The sequence below is a fragment of the Oncorhynchus mykiss genome, chromosome 28 (genome assembly GCF_013265735.2).
Source record: "Oncorhynchus mykiss isolate Arlee chromosome 28, USDA_OmykA_1.1, whole genome shotgun sequence".
Taxonomy (NCBI): domain Eukaryota; kingdom Metazoa; phylum Chordata; class Actinopteri; order Salmoniformes; family Salmonidae; genus Oncorhynchus; species Oncorhynchus mykiss.
The window spans coordinates 11,152,668-11,177,975 of record NC_048592.1 but is presented as its reverse complement, the minus strand read 5'-3'; the positions used below and the strand labels follow the sequence as shown (position 1 = coordinate 11,177,975).

The 25,308-nt window shown below is 45.2% G+C and overlaps 1 protein-coding gene and 1 long non-coding RNA gene across 3 annotated transcripts; both read right to left on the bottom strand.

The window, feature by feature from the left end:
- Nucleotides 1-2,045: 2,045 nt before the first annotated feature.
- Nucleotides 2,046-24,344, bottom strand: LOC110508532 (dynamin-3-like). Of its 2 annotated transcripts, none has more exons than XM_036966035.1 (21): nt 24,053-24,344; nt 23,434-23,732; nt 21,377-21,450; nt 21,160-21,309; nt 20,774-20,977; nt 20,517-20,615; nt 19,961-20,121; nt 19,664-19,806; nt 19,430-19,565; nt 19,263-19,330; nt 18,836-18,974; nt 18,626-18,712; nt 18,163-18,233; nt 17,914-17,974; nt 14,366-14,479; nt 9,863-9,972; nt 9,493-9,607; nt 8,250-8,426; nt 7,763-7,989; nt 7,358-7,540; nt 2,046-4,636 (listed from the first exon to the last, which is right to left on the bottom strand). In XM_036966035.1, exons 2-21 carry the CDS (start codon nt 23,592-23,594, stop codon nt 4,591-4,593), a joined length of 2,526 nt encoding a protein of 841 aa, XP_036821930.1. In that variant the 5' UTR covers nt 23,595-23,732; nt 24,053-24,344; the 3' UTR covers nt 2,046-4,590. The 2 variants fall into 2 exon arrangements, with proteins under 2 accessions (XP_036821930.1, XP_036821931.1); XM_036966036.1 differs by having other exon boundaries at nt 2,046-4,633.
- LOC110508533 lies at nt 15,530-17,907 on the bottom strand. The gene is made up of 3 exons (XR_002471324.2): nt 17,733-17,907; nt 17,430-17,503; nt 15,530-15,552 (listed from the first exon to the last, which is right to left on the bottom strand). It is a non-coding gene; the product is annotated as an uncharacterized LOC110508533 (long non-coding RNA).
- Nucleotides 24,345-25,308: the final 964 nt, after the last annotated feature.

The following is a 25,308-nucleotide window of genomic DNA, read 5'->3' as shown; positions in this document are numbered from 1 at the left end:
ATTACATTGCTCTAAAAAAGGCTATAGGATACATGTGCACCACCAAGTCAGAACAGTAGGCTAAATTATGAAGGGGAAAGTGACCAAATTATTAGGGTGAGGCAGATGGGCTACTAAAAGATTACTACACAACATACACTTAGTATTACTTTCTTAGCTACAGTTTACATATCTCCCTGGCATTTTCCATCATTTATACAAGACATTTTTGGACTCACCTTGTTGTGCTGTGCTCACTTGAACAGGAAGGTGGCGACTTGGAATTCCGAGTTGGATGACCGTTCAAAATTATTTTCCCAGTTGGAGCTAGTTTTATCTGAGTTCCCAGTTGTCTTGAACTCAATGAAGTCGGAGATTTCCCAGTTCCGGGTTTCCAGTTGTTTTGAACATGGCAGAAGTCATGCTGGATGACAGCATGGCCAATGTATTCAATATTTTCTGGCCCATGGCGTTAACCCCATTTTCGTGATATCCAATTGGTAGTTACGATCATGTCTCATCACTGCAACTCCCCTACGGACTCGGCGAAGGTCGAGAGCCAAACCACACTGCTTCTTGACACACTGCTCGCTTAACCCGGAAGCCAGCCGCACCAGTGTGTCGGAGGAAACATTGTCGAACTGACAGATGCAAGGTCAGCTTGTAATTGCCCAGCCCGCCACAAGGAGACACGCTAGAGTGCGATGAGACAAGGACATCCCGGCCGGCCAAACACTCCCCTAACCTGGATGATCCTGGGCCAATTGTGCACTACCTCATGGGTCTCAAGGTCACAGCCAGCTGTGAGACAGCCTGGGATCGAACCCGGGGCTACAGTGGCACCTTAGCACTCATTGCTGAATTTGAGATTTCCAACTTGTTGTGTAATGGTTTATGTCCAATGGCCGATGAGCACCAATACGTTCGATCTATAATTTCTCTTCATATGACAAGGATTGCAAAGGATTTGCCAGTAGATTGCCGACTTGATGCATGATGAAGACTCCTTGTCTAGCTTGCTAGCTAATATTTTGAAAGTATGATGATGTTGACATGATCAGTCCAATCAAAGCTATGGTAGATATAACGTGATTTGACGTACTTTTGCGGTGACAGCGTCCCCATGAGTGACAGAACACTGAGCTAATCAAGGCGCAACTAGAGAACATTACCAAACCCTACGTTTCGTATTTTCCGGTGGCTGCCCCACCACCACAGAAAGCACCGAGCTAGGCTGAAACACCTACATTACTCAAGAAAGCGAACAAGCAAAAGTGATGCAATGCAACCACTGATGTATATAAACCCTGGATTGCTATGTATTCACGCTATGTGTTGGCCTGTTTGAGGCTTTGAAGCCACCGGTCAGCCATATTGGCAATGCACGGAAGGAGCAGTCCTCCATAGAAATTAATGGAATTCCACAGCATTTCAATATTTTTGTTGTAGTGGGGACAGTAACAGTAACAATATATATTTAGCTAACATACTGTATAGTTTAGAAGTATGCATTAATGTATCTGTAATAGAATAAAAAGCAAAAACAAAATGTTTACATTAAATGCATTTCTATAGCTTCCAAAATATATATTTTTATAACGGTGGGGGAGTGGCAAGATGGAGGCGCAGAGGCTTCAAAACAGTGCCCCGTGAGTCATCTAGTGTATATATAAATCTTTGAATGTAATGCATTGTTGGTGAGGTGTTAATTGGCCCCATAATAAATTGAATAGTTTTGTTCCAAAATCCTTTTCATCAGAAATTGTTTATGGGTACCTTTATGTGTGTTTAAAATATTACTGTTCTCAGATGTGTATTCAAACAGGTTATGTTGCTAAATACTATATATTCATCCTTTAGCTGGAATGGAATGTTTGTATCCTGTATATTTCACTGTTATGTGGTTCTCATCTAGCTATCTTAAGATGAATACACTTATAGTAAATAAGTCGCTCTAGATAAGAGCATCTCTTAAATTACTAAACTATCAAATGTACATTTTTTACATAGATCTCATATTACTGTGTTGATTCATTTAAAAACTTTAAATATTGATGTCACAAATGTATCATTTGTTCACTTTATTTAAAAAAAATGTAGTTATAACATTTGACTGTAAAACTTAGTATACTTGGACTGAGGCGGATATACAGTATAGCATTTTGCAACAAAACGTCTCTCCGAAATAAAACCATCAAGTGATCATTTTTCATACATATGTCATTGAACACCTCGTGCCATGATTAGATGGTGACAAAACATACCAATAGAAGTTCTTTAAAACAATAAAAAAGGTCATTTACCAACATTGCTGAAAATAGATGTATAGCTTTCTGGAATTAAACTTGTAGGCCTGCAGTTAGTTATGGCTAACCAGTGCCATCTCTGGAATTAAACTTGTAGGCCTGCAGTTAGTTATGGCTAACCAGCGCCATCTCTGGAGGAATACGTATACTGTTCCTGAGTGTATCATCATGGATTATGGGTAAGGTGATCGATCGCCTAATACAAGAACCACACCACAATATAAATCCGTTGATTCAATTAAAACAAACCCGCCGTCTTAGTACGATGTGCAGTGCAGTCAGGGTCCTTGAAAGAATTTAACAACTTGTATGTTCAGCTACTGTTTATAGTTATAGAGGGGCTAAGAGGTTGGCATGCAAGGGGTTAGAAATGTATTTTGAAGAGAAACACTGAACAAATGGAACGTGAGAGGGGAGAGATTTTATTTTAGAGAGAGAGAGAGACACAAATAAAATAACCACCGTTGTTGCAACTCAATTCCCCAATTACTCCTTACGTCCATCTATACCCTTCTACAGGCAAGATATCTTCATACCATTCGTTGATGTTCTGCTTGATATTGTATTATTTCCTTTCTACCATTAGCTTTGGCAAGACAGACTTGTAAAATCATGCCATTGAAGTGGTCTTCCAGATAAAGAAGTAGAGTGAGATGCTACTAGAGACACGGAGAGTGCTAGATTGTAACACGGTCATTATAGTCAACTGTTCTCAATCATACCTATGTTTGTATGTGTATACACACACACACACACACACACACACACACACACACACACAGCAGAAAACAGTTTCAAAAGAGGACAGGCCCACATACACAATAACATACTGACAGAGAACACTTTAGACAAATCCACCTTAAGCTCTGGCACAGCGGCTGACTGGACTCAGGACTGGGGAAGGAGAGAGGGGGGGGGGGGGGGGGGGGGGGAGATGTGGTGAGTGAGAAGAGGTTTTAAACAGAGAGTTCTGAAGTGGCCTGTGATCTGTCAGGAACATGGGAGGGCTTCAACCCAACCTGAGGAAAAGGCTAAATGGAACATGTCACCATGTTCTCAGTCATACAGGGATATGTGTATCCCCATAATTGTGGTAGGCAAAGTAATATCGGTGAACTTGTGTCTGTCTGTCTTTGTGTTGGGAATAGCCTCCCTCCATCTTTCCAGCCAGCCTCTGAGTTTGAGCTTTAAAAAAAAAGGCGTGAGGAAGATGACCACCGATACAGGCATACCAGACTCCATTGACAGGGTTGAAGATGACCACCGATACAGCAGATACAGGCATACCAGACTCCATTGACAGGGTTGAAGATGACCACCGATACAGGCATACCAGACTCCATTGACAGGGTTGAAGATGACCACCGATACAGCAGATACAGGCATACCAGACTCCATTGACAGGGTTGAAGATGACCACCGATACAGCAGATACAGGCATACCAGACTCCATAGACAGGGTTAAGTGCATTTATTGTGGCGGTTGTGTGTGAAACAATACACTGTTGGTACTGGTCCTCAGCCTTGTTATATGTGTATCGGCTGCTGCTGCTACTACAACACAGGAACAAAAATCACACAACGATCCAACATCAAATTACTCTCAAGGATCTTGGACCATGAAAACAAATAAAACAGCAACAAACGGGCAGACAGACAATACATGCACACGGGGTTGACACAGGCACACTTACACTCTCTCACACACACCCTTTCGTCTCTAAGAGAAGAATACCTAGGCAAAAACATACAGAAAGGGGGTGTTGTACAATGTGTAATATATAATACTAAAACGAACTTGGCATATATACACATATATAGGCCAATTTTTCCGCCTCCCACATACACACAAGTACGTGCAGTAAAAGCTGCCTATGTGCCATGCTGCATTTGGAGTGGGTAGGGCAGTGCCACTGCTGAGCATAGATATGTAGAGAAGCAGCAGCTGGGGTGGAAGGGTTCTACGCAGGTTGAGTTCTAGGTAAGGGAGATGGAAGTTCTAGGGTCTGGAACCCAGTCGGAACTGAATCTGCTAAGAAAACCTGGACCACAAGCGAGCACAAGCGCACATAAAGATATATACACACACCACAAGACAGGCACCATACTGTACATAAATACATGGACATTGATCGTCACCTGGCCTGAGGTCAGAGGGCAAAGGGTTCAATGTCTGCACTGGGGGGGCGGGTAAAGACCAAGGAGAGAGAGATAGAGGGGCTTGGGGAGGATAGGGGAAGGATGAGCACTGGAGGATGAGCTAGGAGATGAACACTAGTCCCATTAGAGATCGCAAGCTCCTTGCTTATGATGGGGGAATATTTCTTGTTGGAGAAGGAGGGGGTCGCCTACTGGTGGAGAGGAAGGGAGGGTGGGAGGGCAGTAGTGTTTAGAGGCCAGCGGATGACAGAAGGGGAGAGCGAGTGAGCGGGAAGAGTGAGAGGAGGGAGGAAGAGTGAAGGAAGAGGGAAGATGGAGGGAAGAGGGAGAGAGAGGGAAGAGAAGCAGATAGTTTAAGATGTGTTAAAAACAGGCAATCACATTACTTTTAACTTAAATTTAAAAAATACATTCAGTTGTGTATATTACTTTGTTTTTTTTATTTTAGGATTTGATTTGTCATTTATTAAAGTCATCATCTCATCTCTGCTCAGGCAGAAGCAGCCAGCCAACCAGACAACCATCTGACGTTATCTCCGTGCTCCCCATTGAACGAGTCATCCTATTTAGCAAGGCTAGTAGTAGCTAGCTGGCTGACAAAATCATTTTACTAGTTCGTCAATGTAGATAAGGCATACTTTCAAGGCTGCTTATTACCAACTACTAAAACTATCCATCGGGTAGAGCTACCTCACAAGCTGTCTCTATCCCTCTCGTCGTTATGTTGCGTCATTCCCCTCTCATGCAGAAAGAACAGGTGCAATGGATTAGGGTCATTGTAACTAATTACCACGTTTCTGCGCTGAACTAAGTTGAATATTTGTCTAACTTCCAAAATCAGCCCGGCGTCCCACATAGTTGTTGACTTAATTTCTCATGGAAGATTTGATTTCTCTCTAGAGAAACGTCAGGTTGAACTCATATAAATCAATTTTAAAAAGAAAAAAAATGGAATTCAAGTAATTTAACTGACGTCGGTCAATTCGTTGTTTAATAACCAGGAAAATTTAGCATTTTCGTTAATCACTCAGCACGAAGAGAAACACTTGAGCTTGTGGACTCTTCCTTGTTTCATTAACCACAAACCACTGGAATGTGTTTGTGTGTTTTACTTTAACTAATAACCCTTCAAATATTCCACTTAAGATAATGGAACGTCTACACATGATGTTGGGAACTGAGTCAGGTTAGCTATATGTTCAGGAAAAACTCAGGGTTACCCCTGGTTATGGGTACCAAATTGTTCAGTGTCTCCATGTCCATATACACTACTCAAAAAAATAAAGGGAACACTAAAATAACACATCCTAGATCTGAATGAATGAAATATTCTTATTAAATACTTTTTTCTTTACATAGTTGAATGTGCTGACAACAAAATCACAAAAATGATCAATGGAAATCAAATGTATCAACCCATGGAGGTCTGGATTTGGAGTCACACTCAAAATTAAAGTGGAAAACCACACTACAGGCTGATCCAACTTTGATGTGATGTCCTTAAAACAAGTCAAAATGAGGCTCAGTAGTGTGTGTGGCCTCCACGTGCCTGTATGACCTCCCTACAACGCCTGGGCATGCTCATGATGAGGTGGCGGATGGTCTCCTGAGGGATCTCCTCCCAGACCTGGACTAAAGCATCCGCCAACTCCTGGACAGTCTGTGGTGCAACGTGGCGTTGGTGGATGGAGCGAGACATGGATGTCCCAGATGTGCTCAATTGGATTCAGGTCTGGGGAACAGGGGGCCAGTCCATAGCATCAATGCCTTCCTCTTGCAGGAACTGCTGACACACTCCAGCCACATGAGGTCTAGCATTGTCTTGCATTAGGAGGAACCCAGGGCCAACCACACCAGCATATGGTATCCCAAGGGGTCTGAGGATCTCATCTCGGTACCTAATGGCAGTCAGGCTACCTCTGGCGAGCACATGGAGGGCTGTGTGGCCCCCCAAAGAAATGCCAACCCACACCATGACTGACCCACCGCCAAACCGGTCATGCTGGAGGATGTTGCAGGCAGCAGAACGTTCTCCACGGCGTCTCCAGACTCTGTCACGTCTGTCACATGCTCAGTGTGAACCTGCTTTCATCTGTGAAGAGCACAGAGAGCAGTGGCGAATTTGCCAATCTTGGTGTTCTCTGGAAAATGCCAAACGTCCTGCACGGTGTTGGGCTGTAAGCACAACCCCCACCTGTGGACGTCGGGCCCTCATACCACCCTCATGGAGTCTGTTTCTGACCGTTTAAGCAGACACATGCACACTTGTGACCTGCTGGAGGTCATTTTGCAGGGCTCTTGGCAGTGCTCCTCCTGCTCCTCCTTGCACAAAGGCGGAGGTAGCGGTCCTGCTGCTGGGTTGTTGCCCTTCTACGGCCTCCTCCACGTCTCCTGATGTACTGGCCTGTCTCCTGGTAGCGCCTCCATGCTCTGGACACTACGCTGACAGACACAGCAAACCTTCTTGCCACAGCTCGCAATGATGTGCCATCCTGGATGAGCTGCACAACCTGGAAGCATAGGAACTGAGAAGTGGTCTATGGTCACCACCTGCAGAACCACTCCTTTATTTGGGGTGTCTTGCTAATTGCTATAATTTCCACCTGTTGTCTATTCCATTTGCACAACAGCATGTGAAATTTATTGTCAATCAGTGTTGCTTCCTAAGTGGACAGTTTGATTTCACAGAAGTGTGATTGACTTGGAGTTACATTGTGTTGTTTAAGTGTTCCCTTTATTTTTTTGAGCAGTGTATATCAGACCTTTTTATCAAAAAGGTCAAAGCAACTTAGCGAGTACACACATTTTTCGTATGTGATCCCTGTGGGAATTGAACCCACGATCTTAGCACGCTCACACCAACTGAGCTACACAGGAGCATATAGGCCTAAAGTAGGTTACCCTGGCCTCACCTGGGGATGTTGGGAGGGGCCCGGTTGGGGCGGCTGGGGATCTGGGGGCTGTCAGCACTGTTGTTGAAGGGCCCCAGGGGTCCTGGGCGGTTAGGAGGGTGTGGAGCCCCTCGCCCTCCTCCGGGACTAGGGCGTTGGCCTGATGACATCCTCCTGGAACCAGTGGGGCTGGTTGGAGGAGACCTGGGGGGGAGGGGGCCATCAGTACCCTTTCATGCATGACATATTTTTGACATCACATGGAGACTGTTGCAGTCTTATCTAAGTTAAATAAAAATGAATGACAGTCTTCAACCACGGTTCACCTGCTCGCCAACCCAACATCATTACCTGTCGACCAATAGTTGACTCCATTACATTACATCTCTAGGGAAGTCATTATCCATGGACTACCAGGATGCCTACCTGTTTCCGCCTCCACCGCGCCAGTCGTTCACGGGCGGGGGCATGGGGGTGGAGATGGTGGTGGTGGAGATGTCTCCTATGATGGCCAGGGCCTCCTTCAGGGACTGGTGGGTCCTGAGGACCTCGTCCCTCCTCTGGACCTGCTCCTGGGACTCATCCATCAGGGCACCCTGGTCCTCGGCCGAGTACAGCTGGGCCAGCAGCTCCGCGTTGATGAAGTCCTTCACCTGGTGGCGGGGGAGAGAGTTGATGGATCAATCAATCAAATTATTTTATAAAAGCTTTTTTTTTACCATGGTTGTCACAGTGTTATACAGGAACCTGTTTGAGTTAGCTTGCCTGGCACAACGGAACCAATGGAATCAGGTGAAAAGTTGCACACCAGCCAGGCTCAAGCGAAAGCTGAAAGCATTTGTAAAAAAACGCCAACTACCATTTGAACCCATGCCCGATACCATTCCGCCAGCGTGGAGCAGAGGTTCCTTACATTACTAATCATGAGGTGCATGATGGTCTTGGGCATGAGGTCACGGATGCACTTGTTGACGATGGCCATGTAGGAGTCGACCAGGTTCCGGATGGTTTCCACTTTCCGCTCCAGCTGAGGGTCCATGGAGAAGTTGTCCTGGGACGAGGACGATGTGCCGCCTCCCTCACTTTCCACCTGGAAGAAGAGAGCTTTAAGTTAACACGCCTGTATTTAGTGACACAGATCTTGTGGCTTGCATCTTTAGATGTAGAAAACTCATGTGCACATCAAATGACAAAATAATAAATTGTATTTGTAAAGCGCTTTTCATTACACATGGGAATCACAGAGCTCTGTACATCATCAGCAACAACCTTAAGAAAGGCTTTTAAAAAATAAAAATAAACTTTTAGCAAAAATGAGCCACTATAACAGTAGCATAGATGCATGCCAGTCTCCCGTGGTTCAAAGTGGAAGAGAGATTGACATCAAATAATTGTTTTTCTAAGAAGTGTTGAGAAGCTGAATGCACTGAGGTGTCTGTTTAAACTACTAGAACACAGCTCGGACACCCATGCATACCCCACAAGACATGTCATCAAAGGTCTCTTCACAATCCTCAAGTCCAGAACAGACTATGGGAGGCGCACAGTACTACATACAGCCATGACTACATGGAACTCTAATTCCACATCAGATAACTGATTAGATAGATAGATATAAAAACAGGTAAAAATACACCTTATGGAACAGCGGAGACTATTGAGACACGCATGGTTGTTGTTCGGTGGTATTATAACGTTTGTGTTGTACATTTTGTATTGTAATTATGTAGTGGTGAAATAACGTTATATGATGTACTGTTTAATGGGGAACAGTATGCGGGACCCTTAAATAAATACAAATAGCATATCAACAAGGTGTCGCCTACATCTATTGTGGCCCGCTACACCCTCTTCACAGTTACCTCAAACTTCACTGAGAAAGAGGATGGAGAAAGGGAAAATAAAGTGATATGATGGCTCACTTGGGAAGTGATAGGATGGACGACATAACAGAAGTGCAACATGGGAAGGGAGTGAAGGGCAGATGAGGTGGACAATAAGTTGCAGGGGCTAATATGCAGTGACACCACGGTAAGTGGTCACAGTGGTGGGCACCAGGGTTGGGGGTCAATTTCATTTCAATTCAGCCAATTCGGTTTACTTTCCTGAACTGAAATTGACCCCCAACCCTGGTGGCCAGTGCAGTGGTCACTCACATTAGAAGACCTTTCGGGGTAGACTCCAGCGCGCAAGAGTGAAGCCCTCCAACTGTCCACCTCGTCCTGAGTGTCACAGGCCAGCTCCAGGAAACGATTGTCCTTGTACACATTCCTGTCAGACCACAACACACGGGAGGGGAAGAGGAAGTTCGTTACGCTTCCGGGTCATTTTAGGGCCACGTGGCAGGCTCATCACTTTAAATAAAAAGGAAGAAAACGACCCCAACAGACTATCTGGTTTCTGTCTCCTTCTACAGTATGTATCGTTATTATTAAAACTAGTGGTACTAAAGTAGGAATATTTTAAGTAGAAGTGGTGCCATAATATTACAAGTAATGTTAAGATGTGTCTGTCTGGTTTCCTGACCTTTGTTCTGTGTTGAAGATGGCAAAGGCATGCTTGCTGGACATGAACCCCTTCTCCACGTCGCGCACCTTCAAGTTGTCCAGAGGGAGCATGTATTTCTTTTCCTTCTCCTGAGATACAAACAGAAAGGGAGGTACCATCAGCAGGTTTTTACAGTATAAACAAGCAACTGCAAAGAACCATGTTAGGGAAATGTTTACTTCGTTTCTGATTACTATCTGATCTCTGTGTGTCATATTATGTTTATTTTTCGGCTTGATTTTTAAAATCAACAGGTTGGCTTAGTCGGGCGATGATCCAGGGAGAAAGGGAGAGAAGGGGAATGTGGAAAGATGAGTAGGGAGAAGGAGGTGAAGTTGGGGGAGCACAGGGGAGAGGGTGGGGGAGCACAGAGGTGGAGATGGAGTGGAGTGGGAGGAAGAATGAGAGTGGGAGGCAGAGCGGGGCAGGGAGGGGGAGACGACATGTGGAAGTCATTAGTGTGTGGGTCGTTCTCCACGGTACGTTTGAAGAGGGAGGGAGAGCTGGGGCTGGAGGAAACATTCTGGCTACGATAAAGAGGAGAAATACAGATGTGGAGAAACACAGGGGACTCCGGGAATGCACTGTGGTGTGCATTTGAATGCATGGACGTCGGATCAAGCAGAGGTCTGCTGGTCAGGATAACACTGAGCATGACATGGTTTTAATCGTGAGTACAAAGAGTTGAGAGAGAGTCAAATTTACTGTAAAACTCTCCATCACACACACTCCATCAAACCTCGCCATCTCATTTCTTCCCCCTCTCTCTCTCCATTATCCCTCCCCCTCTTATTTCTTCAATATTTCTACTTTCCTTTCCAGAGGCCCACTTCCTCCCTGATTTTCCAGGGAGTGAGGGAGAAAGAGAGCGAGAGATTAAATGACAGCCTGGCATTAAGACTCGACATCTGGTACTGCTTAACAGCACAGAGACACGGAGTGCAAGAGAAGGAGGGAAGGACTTCCAGAGCGGAGTGAAGAAAGAGAGGGAAACCTGAAGAAGAAACAAAGTGAAGGATTCCCGAAAAGTGGTTCAACAGAGGTGTCCATATGTGACCCCCTGCAGAGCGATGGTCGGGTCTCACTAGGATTGTAGGGTCTCACTAGGTATGAAACGAGAAAAGAACCATGGCAGACTTCTCTCGGTTGTATTCCCCAAGGGGTCACTCCAACCCATATATGGTCACACGTGTCCCTCCCTCTTCCTCCATCTCTCCCTCTTTTTCCTTCCCTCTCTTTTTTTTTGCAATATCCCCTCCCTGAGTGCTCAGCCAGTCTGTCCCGGTCGGTCGTCTGAGTGAATGTGCCACGTCAAGCCTGGATACTCTACAAGGCCGGCATGACCCAAACGGACAGTGACGGGAACGACACGCAGAAACACAACAGACAAACGACAGAGAGGGGGAGAAGAGGCGACACAGACGGGTGAAATGAAAATAGGTTTTGGGGTTTGAGAGGGGGGGGGGATCCCTACTTCTTGATGCCAAAATGGAGGAAGGAAGGAAGACAAAGATCAGCAAACGTTACGGCCTACGGAATGGCAGAGAGTCAATGTCTTTTGGGGCCTAAGACAGACTGTCCGGCTCCGTCCTCCCAGTGTTCAGACTACCTGTTCATGGTCATACTGGTGTACAGTAGTCTGCACATTGGTTAGACTGGGCAGGGAAGCACTTCTCTTCCATTTGGGGAAACACTGGCTTTCAAAAGGAGGTTTCATAGTGGGTTTGAACATCTACACTCGACCACCGACCATCTTCCACTGCCGTTTGCTCATCTCTTTGTCTTCTACTCTGTGTCGGGTATCGGTTCCTATTTTGTACTTTTTTAATGTTCTGACTGCATTTAAGACTTATTTTACCTTCGTGGAATAAATGTACATCATTGGTTTCAAAGAGAGAAGATAAAAAAAGACCGATATAAAAGTTAAAAAGTCAGTCAGGTCTCAGACCAATGTGTTCTAATGTCCTTGAAACAGTCAGTTTACTAAATGTACGGTATATAAACAGCAATAGAAGTGTGTCGGCTCCTGGATCTTTACACAAAGAATCCAGCCCCGATTCTGATGCAGTAGATGGGGAGAGGGAGGACCATAGGCTCAAACAGTCATGCAAAGTGGTCAATCCATCCATCAAGTCCTGTTTCAAATGCAAAACACATCCTTCCAGTATTTCATTGGCGTTAGGTTGGGAGGTAACAGTAACAATGTTGCCTAAAGATACAGTCAAAGTCAAGAGATGCTATTATCATATTCTATCATTTAACTCTGTGCTCAAACTATTGTGTGGCAGCTGGTCTTCATACTGTCCAGTATGAATAAGCAGCAAAAATATTATTTCACTGATATAATAAACCAACTAGAGAGGCCTAGTGGTTTGGTAGTTTAGTGGGGCTAGTGGATGATGCTGTTAAAAGGATGTATAAGGGTTATTATGTATGTAAGGTTGTGTTACAGTAAATTACTGTATTGGGAGTTGTGTACTGTATAGGGAATAATATTTGATTGGGTAGGGATGCTACTGTAGGATTAGCAATGGTGTTGGGAACACGATTACTGTAATATTAGGGTGGCTGTGGAATTGTATTGGTGATAGATGGTTTGGATAATGAAGGGCTATTGGGTTCAGAAACAGAGAGGGAGGAATACTGCCATTTAATAGGTTATTTATCCCTGAAACATTGGAGGCTGATGTTTGGATTACAAATGTGTGATTTTCCTGCCAAGAATGTGTGCAGTTTCAGAGAAACTGCCAACTGCACTGAGAAAGAGAAGGGGGGGAGGGGGGGGGGGGGGGGTCAGAGAGAGAGAGAAAGAGAATAAATAAATATACAGTAAGACGCCCAAGGAAATTTGGAAAAATGCTTGGTTGAATGCAGTGGTGCGATTAGTTGTACATTAAATATTACAAAAGTAATGTGTTACTTTACAATATTACTTTGTGTGGAAAGTAAAGCATTACTTTACCATGTACTTCCATGAATCAAATCAAAAAATCTCCCCGTTTGTTTGACTGTCAGAGGGAGGGAGCATGGCGAGCGTACTACCAAAAATAGCTATTTACTAACTCAGGTTTATCTCTAGTTTCTCCTTTCATCTGTGGCGCTGCTTTCCTGTGCTAGTCTACAAGTCCTGCTTAATTAGCCATATATAAAATGTAAGCCAAAACATCTGTACAGATGTCTTATCTTTTCACTCAAAATCTCTCTCGAGCCGCCAGTTCTGGTTATAGACCGCACGTAAAGGGACCCATAGAGATGTACAGAGGGCACATTTACCACTAGATGTGAAAGCCCTCTATGGGCTTTGCTATCACAGAAGCGATCAATGGTAAAGATCAGAGGTGCGTACTCTACATTTCCATGGACAGCAGCTGTTATGACATTTCTCCAAAACGGCCTTCCTCCGCTCGCTCAAGAACTAAAACGAGGAAACAAGTCGGGATTGGATCAGGGAGACACGCATCCGGTGGAGACATGATGCTGAAAGTCTTGACAAAGTAACTGTAATAACGTTACCCAGCCATTACTCATGAAAGTCATCCGATTACACAACATGTTACTTTTGTAACAGATTACCCCTAACACTGGTTGAAAGGTCAGAGATTCATAAAACAACTACTTTAATAGTCAACGCGACATGAGAATGTCTACGATCCAGCGAGTTACCGTTTTGAATTATTACTCGTCGAATGATGTGTCATAAAACCGATGTGTGTAGTCGCATGTGTGTGTGTGTATGTGTGTGTGAGCAGTGGTTTTCTTTGGGATGGTTCCAATTGTGCAAAAGCAAACCAAATGCCTTAACTCCCAGCGCAGTGAGGAGAGGTGGAGAGACAGAAAGAGGGGGGGGGGACAAAAAAAGACAGCCAAAGAGAGAGAGATTTCTGTCCAGTGAATTTAGCTGTGTATCGACCACGTACTGTATATAGAGACGATTTAAACCATGTGTTCTGCTTGTTACCCGTGTGATGTCATCTGCTGACCAGTGCATGGATTGGCTGACTCCGGGAGTTGCTGTGTGTCTGCCTGTCTACACTTGCTGTGCAGAACATCCTGGAACCTGTACAGCAGGCACAGACAGGCAGACAGACACCAGCCCGTCAAGCTATGAATGACAACATCCAGCCAATCAAGCACCGAGCACCCTGCAACGCAAGGGGAAGAGCAACGTCACTGAAGAGCCAATGTGGAACCACCGTTGAGTTGTGATTTAGCGGGTAGTCAGAAGGTATGGTTTATATTATGTCCTCTACAAAGATAACGAACAAAATACTTATCACTTGGGAATTGGCCAGAGATTCAAAGCGCATATGTATATTTTACCATTTGTTGACCTGCCCACCCTTCTGCCAGGCATTAAACAGAAAGGAGGGCTGTATATCAGGGGAATAGGTGTTCCAATCCACCATCACCTGAAGTCTAGCCAAAACTACATCAGACTGACTGTACTAACTCACCCTGAAGAGGGTCAACTAACTCACTCACCTCATCATCCTTGAACCAGGACAGACTCTCAGCGGTCAGGACAAACCAGTATTCCTTAGCCCCGCCTTTAATTATGCTGATGTTGTTGATGGTCAGCCAGCCCTTACGGATTACCTGTAGAGAGAGCAGGGGGCAGAGGTTAGAGGTCAGGGGATGAAAGATGGGGTCATAGTTGTGGTGGGTGGTGTAATTGCCAGGAAGTAGGAGAGTTTAAAAAAAATAATACTAATTAAAAAGGTACTGAAGAGTTGTCATGTCCACAAGGATGCATCATCTACTGTACCTAATCCTACTTCAATCATAGTCAGTCAAACCTGGCTAGCTAGTCTACTGCATGTACACGAACCGATGTGCACAAAAGTGACGTATGAATAATAAAATGCAATGAGAAAGTGTGTTGTGTGAGAACTCCAAGTTAATTGATATTGAAAGCGTGTATCTTTGTGAGCAAACCACAGGTTGGCATTTATTGTCATGAATCTTGCCCTGGAGGCAGCTCTGTAGAGTGGTCACTAGCTGGCACAGCCACAAATCTGACTTTAAACCTAACCACACTGCTAACCCAAATGCCTAACCCCAACAAAAAAAAAAGCACAGATTTGTTTTAATTATTTTTTTACGATATAGCCAGCTGGCCAAACTCGCGGAAATCGCTCAGTTCTGCCTCCAGGGCAAGATTCATGACAATAAACATCAACCTGCAAATAAACCAAACCATAATTTATGTTCAGTGATAGCCTCCAGGCACTATATTGAAAGTTACAAACAGAGGTCTGTGTCACAGCGTTAAGAAGTGTCCATCGTGTTATTAGTGCATCATAACATTCCCCAAACAAACAATATCAGCATTGTAGCACTATAGCATTAGAGGTACATCAGCGTTTGTGTTAGGTGTGTTAACTAGCCTGCACACACAACAAGCCAGTGGCAGTCAAAGGGTTGAGTGATTATTAAGTTAGGTGTCTTGGATGGCCTAGAACCACTAAGGGGGGCGGGGTTACCCAAAAAGCACATTTCTAAAGTCTTATTTTTTTTCAGTCCTGGTACAAATCAAATATTTTTTTCAACACCATTTATAGTGGGAGGCTGACTGACAGGTAACCCCCCTTGTGGTCAAAGGGATGAGGGAGTGTCGTAACGTAAACGGTTGCTCTTACAATCAGGCCTGAGGCGGGTGGAGAGGAGGCCTGAAACAGGAAGGAAGTGGGCCGTTAAAACACCTAAGGCACCACGTCGGGATACAATCTCATGAATGGAACCTACCACACCGGGCTCAAATACATCAAGGTAAATACTTAAGGAGTGCTTCATTTAGCTTGGAGCTTATGCCTTTGGGACTAGTCTACTGGTCCCATTGTATAGCAGGCAAACTAAATCAATGCAGATCCGAGCATTTGAAAGTATTCGACATGTATTTGACTGACCCAGAACCAGTGTAAAGTAGCTAACTAACAGCCATAGCAGTTGAGTGGGTTCAAGTTGGCACTTCACACTTGTACATGGGTTGAAAAATGCCAGGTTTGGGCACTTGATGAGCGCATAAATTGGAACACAGTATCATGCTATAAACGATGCCAGAGCTCAAAGCTCAGCGCTGTATGGGTTTTGATCCAACACAAAACGGAACCTGCCAACTCCCACTCCTAAGGACACATCCAACTCACTGATGTTGACTGTTTTTTGTTTTTTTTAGAAAGTAACTTGACATTGTTGGTTTCTGCCAATCAGCTTTTCTGTAATAAAAACAAAGTAATGTTCCCTAGTTATTTAACTTTAACTGGGATTGTTTCTATGCCACTATAAGTAGCCTTTTACACTCGTACCTCTATACGGGTTGAAAATGGCAGGTTTGTGCACTGACAAACGCATAAATTGGAATGCAGTGGGTGTACAGTAACATGCTGTACATGACGGTGAAGCTCAGGCCTCACGGCGCTGTATGGATTTTGACCTGAAATCCGTTCTGATATCCAGCACCACAAGAAGTTGCCCCCATCCCTCCTACTAATTGGGCAACTTTTGCAAACTCTTTGTTGTCTGAGTGAGGAAATGCTGTAAATGAAGACGACCGAGTGTTTTGAAAGATGAGACGCCGTACGAGCACGCCAAACACCTGTGAGTCCAAATGTGCACGTCACATTTTCACATCATAAAACAAAGTCATACACAGTGTCAACATTTATGACCACTAGGTCTGATGTACAGATACAACGTGACATGTCGTCAAGCCCTGGGTTGTTCGGAACAGAATGTCTGTCTATTGTGGATAAAAAATCACCGCGGAACACGGATCTGAATGCACCCATGACTTTCTACGCACACCAAAATTACAATCCGTTTCTCTGAATTGCCCTGTGAATGCCTAACACTGTAATATCAGATTTTATAACCTAGTCATGTTGGCAATGGAACAAGCCTTCAAATGATGCAGACCTGACCTAGATTGCTATGTATAAATGGGCCTTTTTTTGGATTGCGTAAACAACTCCAGTCATTGTGTGATGGCAGGGATGCAGGGCTGTGTTCAAAACAAAACACGTGTGCTTCCTGAACAACACAGCTAGGAGAGCTGCAAAAAGCACATTCTAGTTAAAGAAGCTTCTGTGAGTCATAAAAGTATATTGAAATGACTTAGGAACTGTGTCCACCTTGGAGACACCCGTTAGTTCTTTCACTCAAACCCTCGTCATTTTTCCCCAGTTACTGAATTCATCCAGAGTATTTTTACGTTTCGTTATCAACAAATGCGGCAGAAAGTACAGTAAATGTAAAATGCACATAAAATCAACAGTGTAATTGTTTGGAATCAGTCTTCTGAACTGTTGTGCCCTCAACTTTGTTCAAATCATTTCCCCAGAATCTCCAAACTGTTCCCTTTCATTCGCTACCATGCGTATGCTTGTCAACTGTATTTTGTAAGAATCATTTTGATTTATCCCTATCCATATAGGCCAATTCCCAGGAGTGTAAAGGGTGGCCACAAGAGGGAGCCACACAGTGGCCAGTAGAGTAAATACAGACAGCAGGCAAAGCCCAACCCCAACCCCCAACGAGTGATACTCACCAACCAGGCCAGACGCCCAAAACAAGGCTGCTCAGACTCTCACTAAGGGTTTGGGATGAAATGCATGGGGGCACCTTGATGACATAGAAGGGGTTTAAACATAGTGATAAAGGTAAATAAAACTTAAAACATCCATTTGTTTTGTACACACAAACACACCCAACATAATAATAAAAAGTGTCACCATCCAACTGAAAAAGACAAAGGCAATCAAAAGGTCCCCCAAAATCAACATGAAATGTAAAAAAAAAAAAAATACAACAAAGGCAATAACGTACGTAGAATGTACAGGAGTATACATACGGTGTGCAAAATTAATGACACAAAGGAACCAGGAAGCATACGAGTCGCTGTCCCTACGTCCCCGTCTCCTCCTATATGGCCTGCAGCCCACTGTTGGGAGTGTGGGCGACCCTTGGCCTTTTGTTCTGGAGCGCGTGCATGCGTGTGTGTGTGGCATTTCAGATCCTCCTCTGTGTCTCACCTGGCTGACCTGGCTCGCAGCGCTGCTCTGCTTGTTACTCTGCTTGCTGCTCTGCTGTGCACTACGGAGCAGAGGAAGCAGAGAGACAGAAACAGACAGCGATAGGAAAGTAAGCGCAGAGGGAAACAGACAAGGGACGGAGAGGTCCGTACGGTATTATCTGCAGGTATTCAGCATCTATGTCCCCCCCATCTCCACTTTGTAATAACATTAGCAGGCCAATAAAGGCAGGCCTGGTCAGTCATTTACTTAGCAAAGCCTATGAAGTCCTCGTGGTTAGTGTTGATGTACGAGAGCTGGACATCGATTAGCAGCAACACCTGCAATTGGAAACAGAAAGATTTGGTCAATAATACATGGAAGCTTCATTTACAGTGTAGTTACTAGCCCCTGGGTCAATAAGTCCACTGTTTACATAACCATGTGTGCATTTGTGCTGTGTGTGTGTGGGGGGGGGGGGGGGGGGGGGGTTGGTTCTTCTATCCTTGTGGGGACGACCTAAAATCCCCAAAATGACCCCCACAAGGATAGTAAAACAACCAAAATTCTCCCTCTTGGGGACATTTACCACGTTCCCATGAGGTCAAAGGCCATTTAAAGCTTAGGGTTAGATTTAGGGTTATAATTACGGTAAGAGTTATGTTTAGGGTTAAAAAAATAATAATTTTAGAAGAACATAACGTGTGTGTGTGTGAGATATGTAGGTTGTGACCTGGTCCTTTGCCCTGCTCTCTCTGTCTCGGATGTGTGAGGTCACAATTCTCTCGGTTTCCTCACGCAGTCTGGGGAAGCAATCCAACTGAAAACACACATCGCATCCTATCACGGCACATCGTAGGAAATAATATCATTTAAAAACGCACCACGATTTTGAATTCTAAAAAGGATACCAGAATGAGGATTGATTGACTAAAAAGGTTACCTTGTTGGTACACTGGCGCACGGTGTTGATCAGCTCCTGAATGACCATGTCCACACACTTGATACACGGCTCCTTGATCTTAACTATCTGCTTCTTCACGATGGCCTCAAATGCCATGTCTGGAGTGAACAGGCCAGTCCTAGGGAGGGAGAGAGGGAGAGAGAGAGGGAGAGAGGGAGAGAGGGAGAGAGGGAGAGAGGGAGAGAGGGAGAGAGGGAGAGAGGGAGAGAGGGAGAGAGAGAGAGAGAGAGAGAGAGAGAGAGAGAGAGAGAGAGAGAGAGAGAGAGAGAGAGAGAGAGAGAGAGAGAGAGAGAGAGAGAGAGAGAGAACAGTCAGGAAAGGAGGTGTGTGTGTGTGTGTGTGTGTGTAGGAGGAAGAAGAGGATAGTTGAAGGTGGTAGGAGAGAGGTAAACAGGAAAACACCCACCTGATACCGTGGATGTTCTTGATGGCGTAGCTGATCTCCCGCCGCATCTCCTTGTCATCACACTCCATCTGGCGGCGAGAGCGAGAAAGGGAGAGCGATTGAGAATGAGAGTGTTTTCTAGCCAAGTACCAAAATGAAACAAGACGTGCATCAGTCAGCTAGCTAACCTTCACCAGCTCGAAGGGGAATCGCTCGTGGAAGATGCGGTTGATCTTGGCTCCACCAGAGAGCTCTACAGTATCCACTTGGTCCCCAGAGCCCTCGATACGCTTCTCAAAGTCCACTGAGAACTGCTGCACCATCCTACACACACAAAATCAAAATTTCAGTTGATTTGCTGAATTGAGAAGAAATTGACCCCAACCCTGATTGTGAAACATATTTTTTTCTGAAGGACTCACTGCAGCAGTTGCTTGGTCTTCCGTCCCGGGTCATCAGGGCGGTATCCTCGGTACTCCTCGGCCTCCTTGTCCAGAGACAGCAGCTGGGTCTGCAGCTTGCTACGGAACGCTGGCAGCGTGTCACGGATGTGGTTGGTCAGTTGCTATGGCAACACAACACAAAATGTACCCTCAATGTAAAGTTGCTTAAGCAAGCCTATTATGCTGGCTTTGGGACGCATAGCACGGATGTAATAACAGTAACTGAGTTTCTCCTACAGGTTAACTGGTCAGTCTACAGTCAGTCCGTTAGCCTACCTGGTTGAGGACTTTCTGTAGGCACGGGGTGCCCATCTTTTCGGCCATGTGTCTGTAGGCCGGGTGAGTCAGGAAGAACTTCCTCTCAGCAGCCATAGCCATCTTGATGTCCTTCTTCCCATCAATGTCCTTCTGACTGCGGTTCACCACTCCAATGTAACCTGGCAACACACACACACAGATGGACAGGGTGAAACCACTTCAATGTAACCTGGCAACACACACACACACAGATGGACAGGGTGAAACCACTCCAATGTAACCTGGCAACACACACAGATGGACAGAGTGAAACCACTCCAATGTAACCTGGCAACACACACACAGATGGACAGGGTGAAACCACTCCAATATAACCTGGCAACACACACAGATGGACAGGGTGAAATCACTCCAATATAAACACAGACAAATGGTCGGAGGGATGAGGGAAAGGAGGATAGAACAGAAAAGCTGGTACCAAAGATAACCAAAGTAGATTGGTTGGACATAAAGATGGATAAAGACAAAGAGAGAGATATTGGTAGAAAGAGTGAGTAATAGACAGATGTCCCACCTCTCCTCAGGGGCAGCAGCTTGTTCTCCAGGACCTCCCTGGCATCTGTTCCCTCATCCATCAGGTCCAGCTTGGTGATCACTCCTATGGTCCGCTGGCCTGGAGGTCAAAGGGTAAGGGGCAAAAGGCAGTGGCAGGCCAGTCACAACACAAAGGCTACGTTCCAGGCGGACTTGATTGCAGACGCCTTGCGAGATCTCAACGCCTGGATAGGTAACCCCCATCATATGACAGAGCAATAATGATCAACGTCTTACCCTGGGGGTCGACGTCTTTGGCCAGTTTGAGGGCGTCGGAGTTGGCCAGGTCAGAGTTGGCCGGGGTGACAGCCAGGATGAGACAGCTCTCCCTGCAGATGAACTGCATGATCATGTCTCTGATCTGCTGCTCAATGTCCACTGGCTGGTCCCCCACCGGCACCTTGGTGATGCCTGGCAGGTCGATCAGGGTCAGGTTCAGCACTGCAGGCAGAGGGAGAGGAGAGAGAGGACACATGTCATGGTGAATATTACCTAACACACAGGAGGGTGAGGACAACAGCCCAACATGACCAATACACAATTGTTCAGCAGTACAGGAGGTAGAGGGACAGAGATGAGAGATGGGAGAGAGAGAGAGTAGTTAAGGGGTTGTGCATGTCTACCATGTGGGGAGTAGACGCGCAGGTTGATGGGGACGGGAGAGATGCCCTTATTGGCACCGGTAATGCGGTCAGTCTCTGCCTCAATCTCCTGGCGAACCTCGTCGAAATCTGTGAACTTCTTCCCTTTGCAGTGCAAGAACTCTGCCCATTCTGTGAAGAAAAAGGCAAAGATTAGATTCCAAATGTGTGTGCGGGTGTGTGTGTGTTTGTGTATTACCTGCATTGGCGCTGATAAGCTGCAGGACAAGGGGCCTGCGGGTGACGATCCCAGAGCCTCGGGGCAGGAAGTCCCTGCAGACAGATAGCCAATCAGGACAGATACACAGAGAGGGGGTGGGGTTGAATTTAACCTTGCCTTCCAGGAGCGAATGAGACAATAAGATGGTGTCTGGCTATGTGAGACTATGTTGACGGTGACAGTGATGGTGTTGCACTGTAGGAGTCTGAGGCCTACAGCAGCCATTGACTGCTATAGTGTACAACGACTCACACATACTGAACACACACACACAATGTAGAATTAAATCACAGCACACAACCAAATGGAAACTCTTCTTACTAACAGAAGATATTAGGAATGGGAAAAAAATGTTGATCTGAAAATGTCATCAGGCTCTTACAACATTTAGTCCAGTTTACCCTCAGAGCCCCGAGTACAACTCGATCCCCTTAATGCTGCTGATCAAATTAAATAGTCCTAAAATAAAAGTCATCAATTCTGACCTAAAGTACAAGTCAACATGAACAGCTGCACAGTGGCAAGTAGCAGAGCACTCCGTTAATGAACGATGACTTTAGTACATACCAGTCTGCTACCAGGCGAGAGAGTGCATGTGTGTGTCTATTTTACCAGGCAGCTCAGTTAAGAACAAACTCTTATTAACAATGATGGCCTGGCAAGTGTGTGTGTGTGCGTGTGTGTGTGTGTGTTGACCTTGGGCAGCATCGGGTGGAGGTGCTAGCTGCTGGCGCTGATATTCAGCAATCTCAGTCACGCACACAGGCTTGCAGTGTGTGGCCTCCAGATTGCTGGCCTGACAAAAACGAGGGCAAAGCAACTGGCTAGGTACTGCTCTGTTTCAGCTGTCCTCGGCAGCCTAGCTGTTTGGAGAAAGAGGTGCTTCCTGTGCCCTGGACTGCCATGCATACAGGGACCTTTGAACTGTTTAGATCCTTGTTTTTGTCCATTTGATTGGTGGATTCAAATAAAGTATTTAAAAAGTGTGTGTGTGTGTCTACATGCATGTTTAAGGCCCCTGTCATCTAGTTGTCTAAGTGAATGAACAACATATTGACATTGAGACCTCTTATCTATGGGCTAGCAGGAAATATGAGTCAGACACCGGCTGTCCATTCGGCAAGCAGTGTGGGTGGGGGAGCCAACCCTGGACAGCAGGACCATTACTCAGCTGGATCCCAGGTCTCAGGGGTGGCTGGCTGGGCCTTGACTGATGCCAACAACCCTGCACTTCTATCTAGACCTGGGTCATATTCTCTAGGCACAAAACAGAAGAAAACAGACTGAAATAGAGAGGGACTGTGAACCTTGTTCAATAAGAAACTCCTTTTTCTTACCATTGCAAAATGTTTTGCTACATTGTGCACTAATTAATATGACCCTGGAGATTAGTAGGAAACCTTCTATACCTAACCTCAATTGCCAGTCTTTACCATTCACATGGCTGTATAATATTTGAAGGTATATGCAATCTTTCTGAACCCATACCCTCCTGTCCATATCTAATGGTATCTGTTTTATGTACCAACCACATTGCCATAATGTACCACTTAATCCCACAGCGCAGAAAATCTAATGGAAGCTCTTCGTTGTGATTGACAGCAGAACCGATTTGATCATATTAATGTAATAAGAGTGTTGCCTGGTGTTAATGTATCTATCCAGGCCTTACAAGTCATTTCCTTACCTATTTTACTGGGGGACATTTTACATTTCAATGAGTTTAAGCAAATGGTTCAAAGCAAATGCTGAGATTTCAGGGACTGAAACAGGCTAAATGGGGCTGGCTGATTGGGCTGGAGTCTCGAGTGGGTATCGGCTCCCTTTTTCATAAAGCCGGCTATAAAATAGTAATGCGCGTTAAAAATAAGATGGAGACGAGCTCCTGCCTCAAAGAAGATCCGGACGCCACAGACGTTTCGAAAAACGAAACGTGACGGGGTTGGACACGACATCCCCGACCCCATGCTTAACACGAGATAGTATTATTAATTGCCATATAGTGATTAATTTGTCCATGGATGCTGCTCCTTTACCTGCCAACGAAGTTCTCCAACACGGAACTCTTGCCAGCGCTCTGTCCGCCGACTACCGCGATCTGTGGCAGGTCAAGATTGCAGCTCTGACCGATGCCGCTGAAAGCGTCCTGAAGCTTGTTGACCAACGGGATCAAGTCCTCCATTCCCCGGTTACCCATGGTGCTAGCGGGCGCGAGAGGCTCAAACGGAGAGAGAAGGAAGTGGGCGGTTATATCTTTAGTCCAGTGCTACCGTGCTTGTTGATGTAGTTGTCATCTAGACGCACATTGCCCCAAGCAAAGCAAGGGTTGATTCGACTGCGAGAGAGAGAGAGGGAAAGAGAGCAGTCAGAGTAGGATTGCGCAGTTGCTCGCCACCAACACCGTGCACACACACCATTTTCTTCAAGGGCATTTGGGTAATGAAGTCCTTGATAAAACCCTACTCTCAAAGCACAGAATATAAAACCGTGCATGGAATTGTAGACAGTCTAATCCCATAGGTTTGGAATGACCTACCCACACCAAATGATTCGCGTTGCATCGAACATTATGCGTTTTGCTTACAGGCAACACGTTTACAATAAATACATCACAGCATTCATTCTATTCTTTATCTATAGCCATTTGTCATTTACCCTTTCTCAAGGATTCCTTGGCGTTTGAAGAACAGGCAGATCCAATCCAAAATCCGTATCCATACGCAATTATAGCCTACAAGCAACGCCACCTGCTGTAACTGAGCATCGGTTTAATGTGAATATCCTGTGGTATATAATTATGTTTTGGTAGCGTTGTTATGCACGGATGGACTTCAAAGCCTCATTACGAGTGAACACAAATTCGCCTCTATAACGGATTAATCATATTTATTTTACGCAACCGCGATAATTGCGATGCTCGCCGCGCCTGGTGATAAGATTGACATAGTGAGGTGCCCAATGACAGCAATGGAGTTGTGGTCGCGGCACACATACGCAGCGCGGTAGGCCTATAGGCAGAGCGCACACAGGTTAGGCAAAACAAACCCGCCCCCTGTTTACATCGTGCCAGCTTTTCCGTCGTGACTCACGGCTGCGAATCACCTCACTGAGCATGATTGGTTGGATGCACTTCATCAATCCCCTGCAGTGAGACAAAAAATTACATTTCGAATATTTGAGGCTGAAGGACACTGACATTCATGTTCAACTCAGCCCCCCCTTTCCATCACGGCCTCTTCTATCGTGTATGCATAGATAATGTATTTTGTTAGATGGCAAAGTATTCTGTTCCATAGCAGGTGGCCAGTATAGTGGTCACCACAGTCAGTTTGTAGGCTAGTGCTAGGCTACTGTAGGCCATAGGGATGTCTGGAGAAGGAAGTCATGCAGAGAGGACAAGGCACAGCCTGCCTATTTTAACCTCACCAGGCCAACATCTGTGTTAGATAAAAGCCATTTTGTTTCTTCCATTCATTATAACAATAGCTATACCCTACATTTGACATGCTCATTAAACATCAGCATTAGACTCTGGTGCTAAATGTGATTTGGCATTAGGCCTACCAATTGTCTTTGAAATTGTAGTTGCTTTGTAAACAACAGGTGTAGACTAACAGTGAAATTCTTACTTACGGATCCTTTTCCAACAATGCAGAGTTAAAGATTTAAAAAAATATATATATAAATAGTAACACAAGGAATAAATACACAGTGAATAATGAATAACAATGAGTCAAAATAACGTGGCTATATACATGGAGGACCAGTACCGAGTCGATGTGCAGGGGTACCAGGTAATTGAGGTAGCTATGTAGATATACAGTACCAGTCAAGGTAGATACCTGGAATGCATTTCAATTAACAGGTGTGCCTTGTTAAAAGTACATTTTTGGAATTTCTTTCCTTCTTAT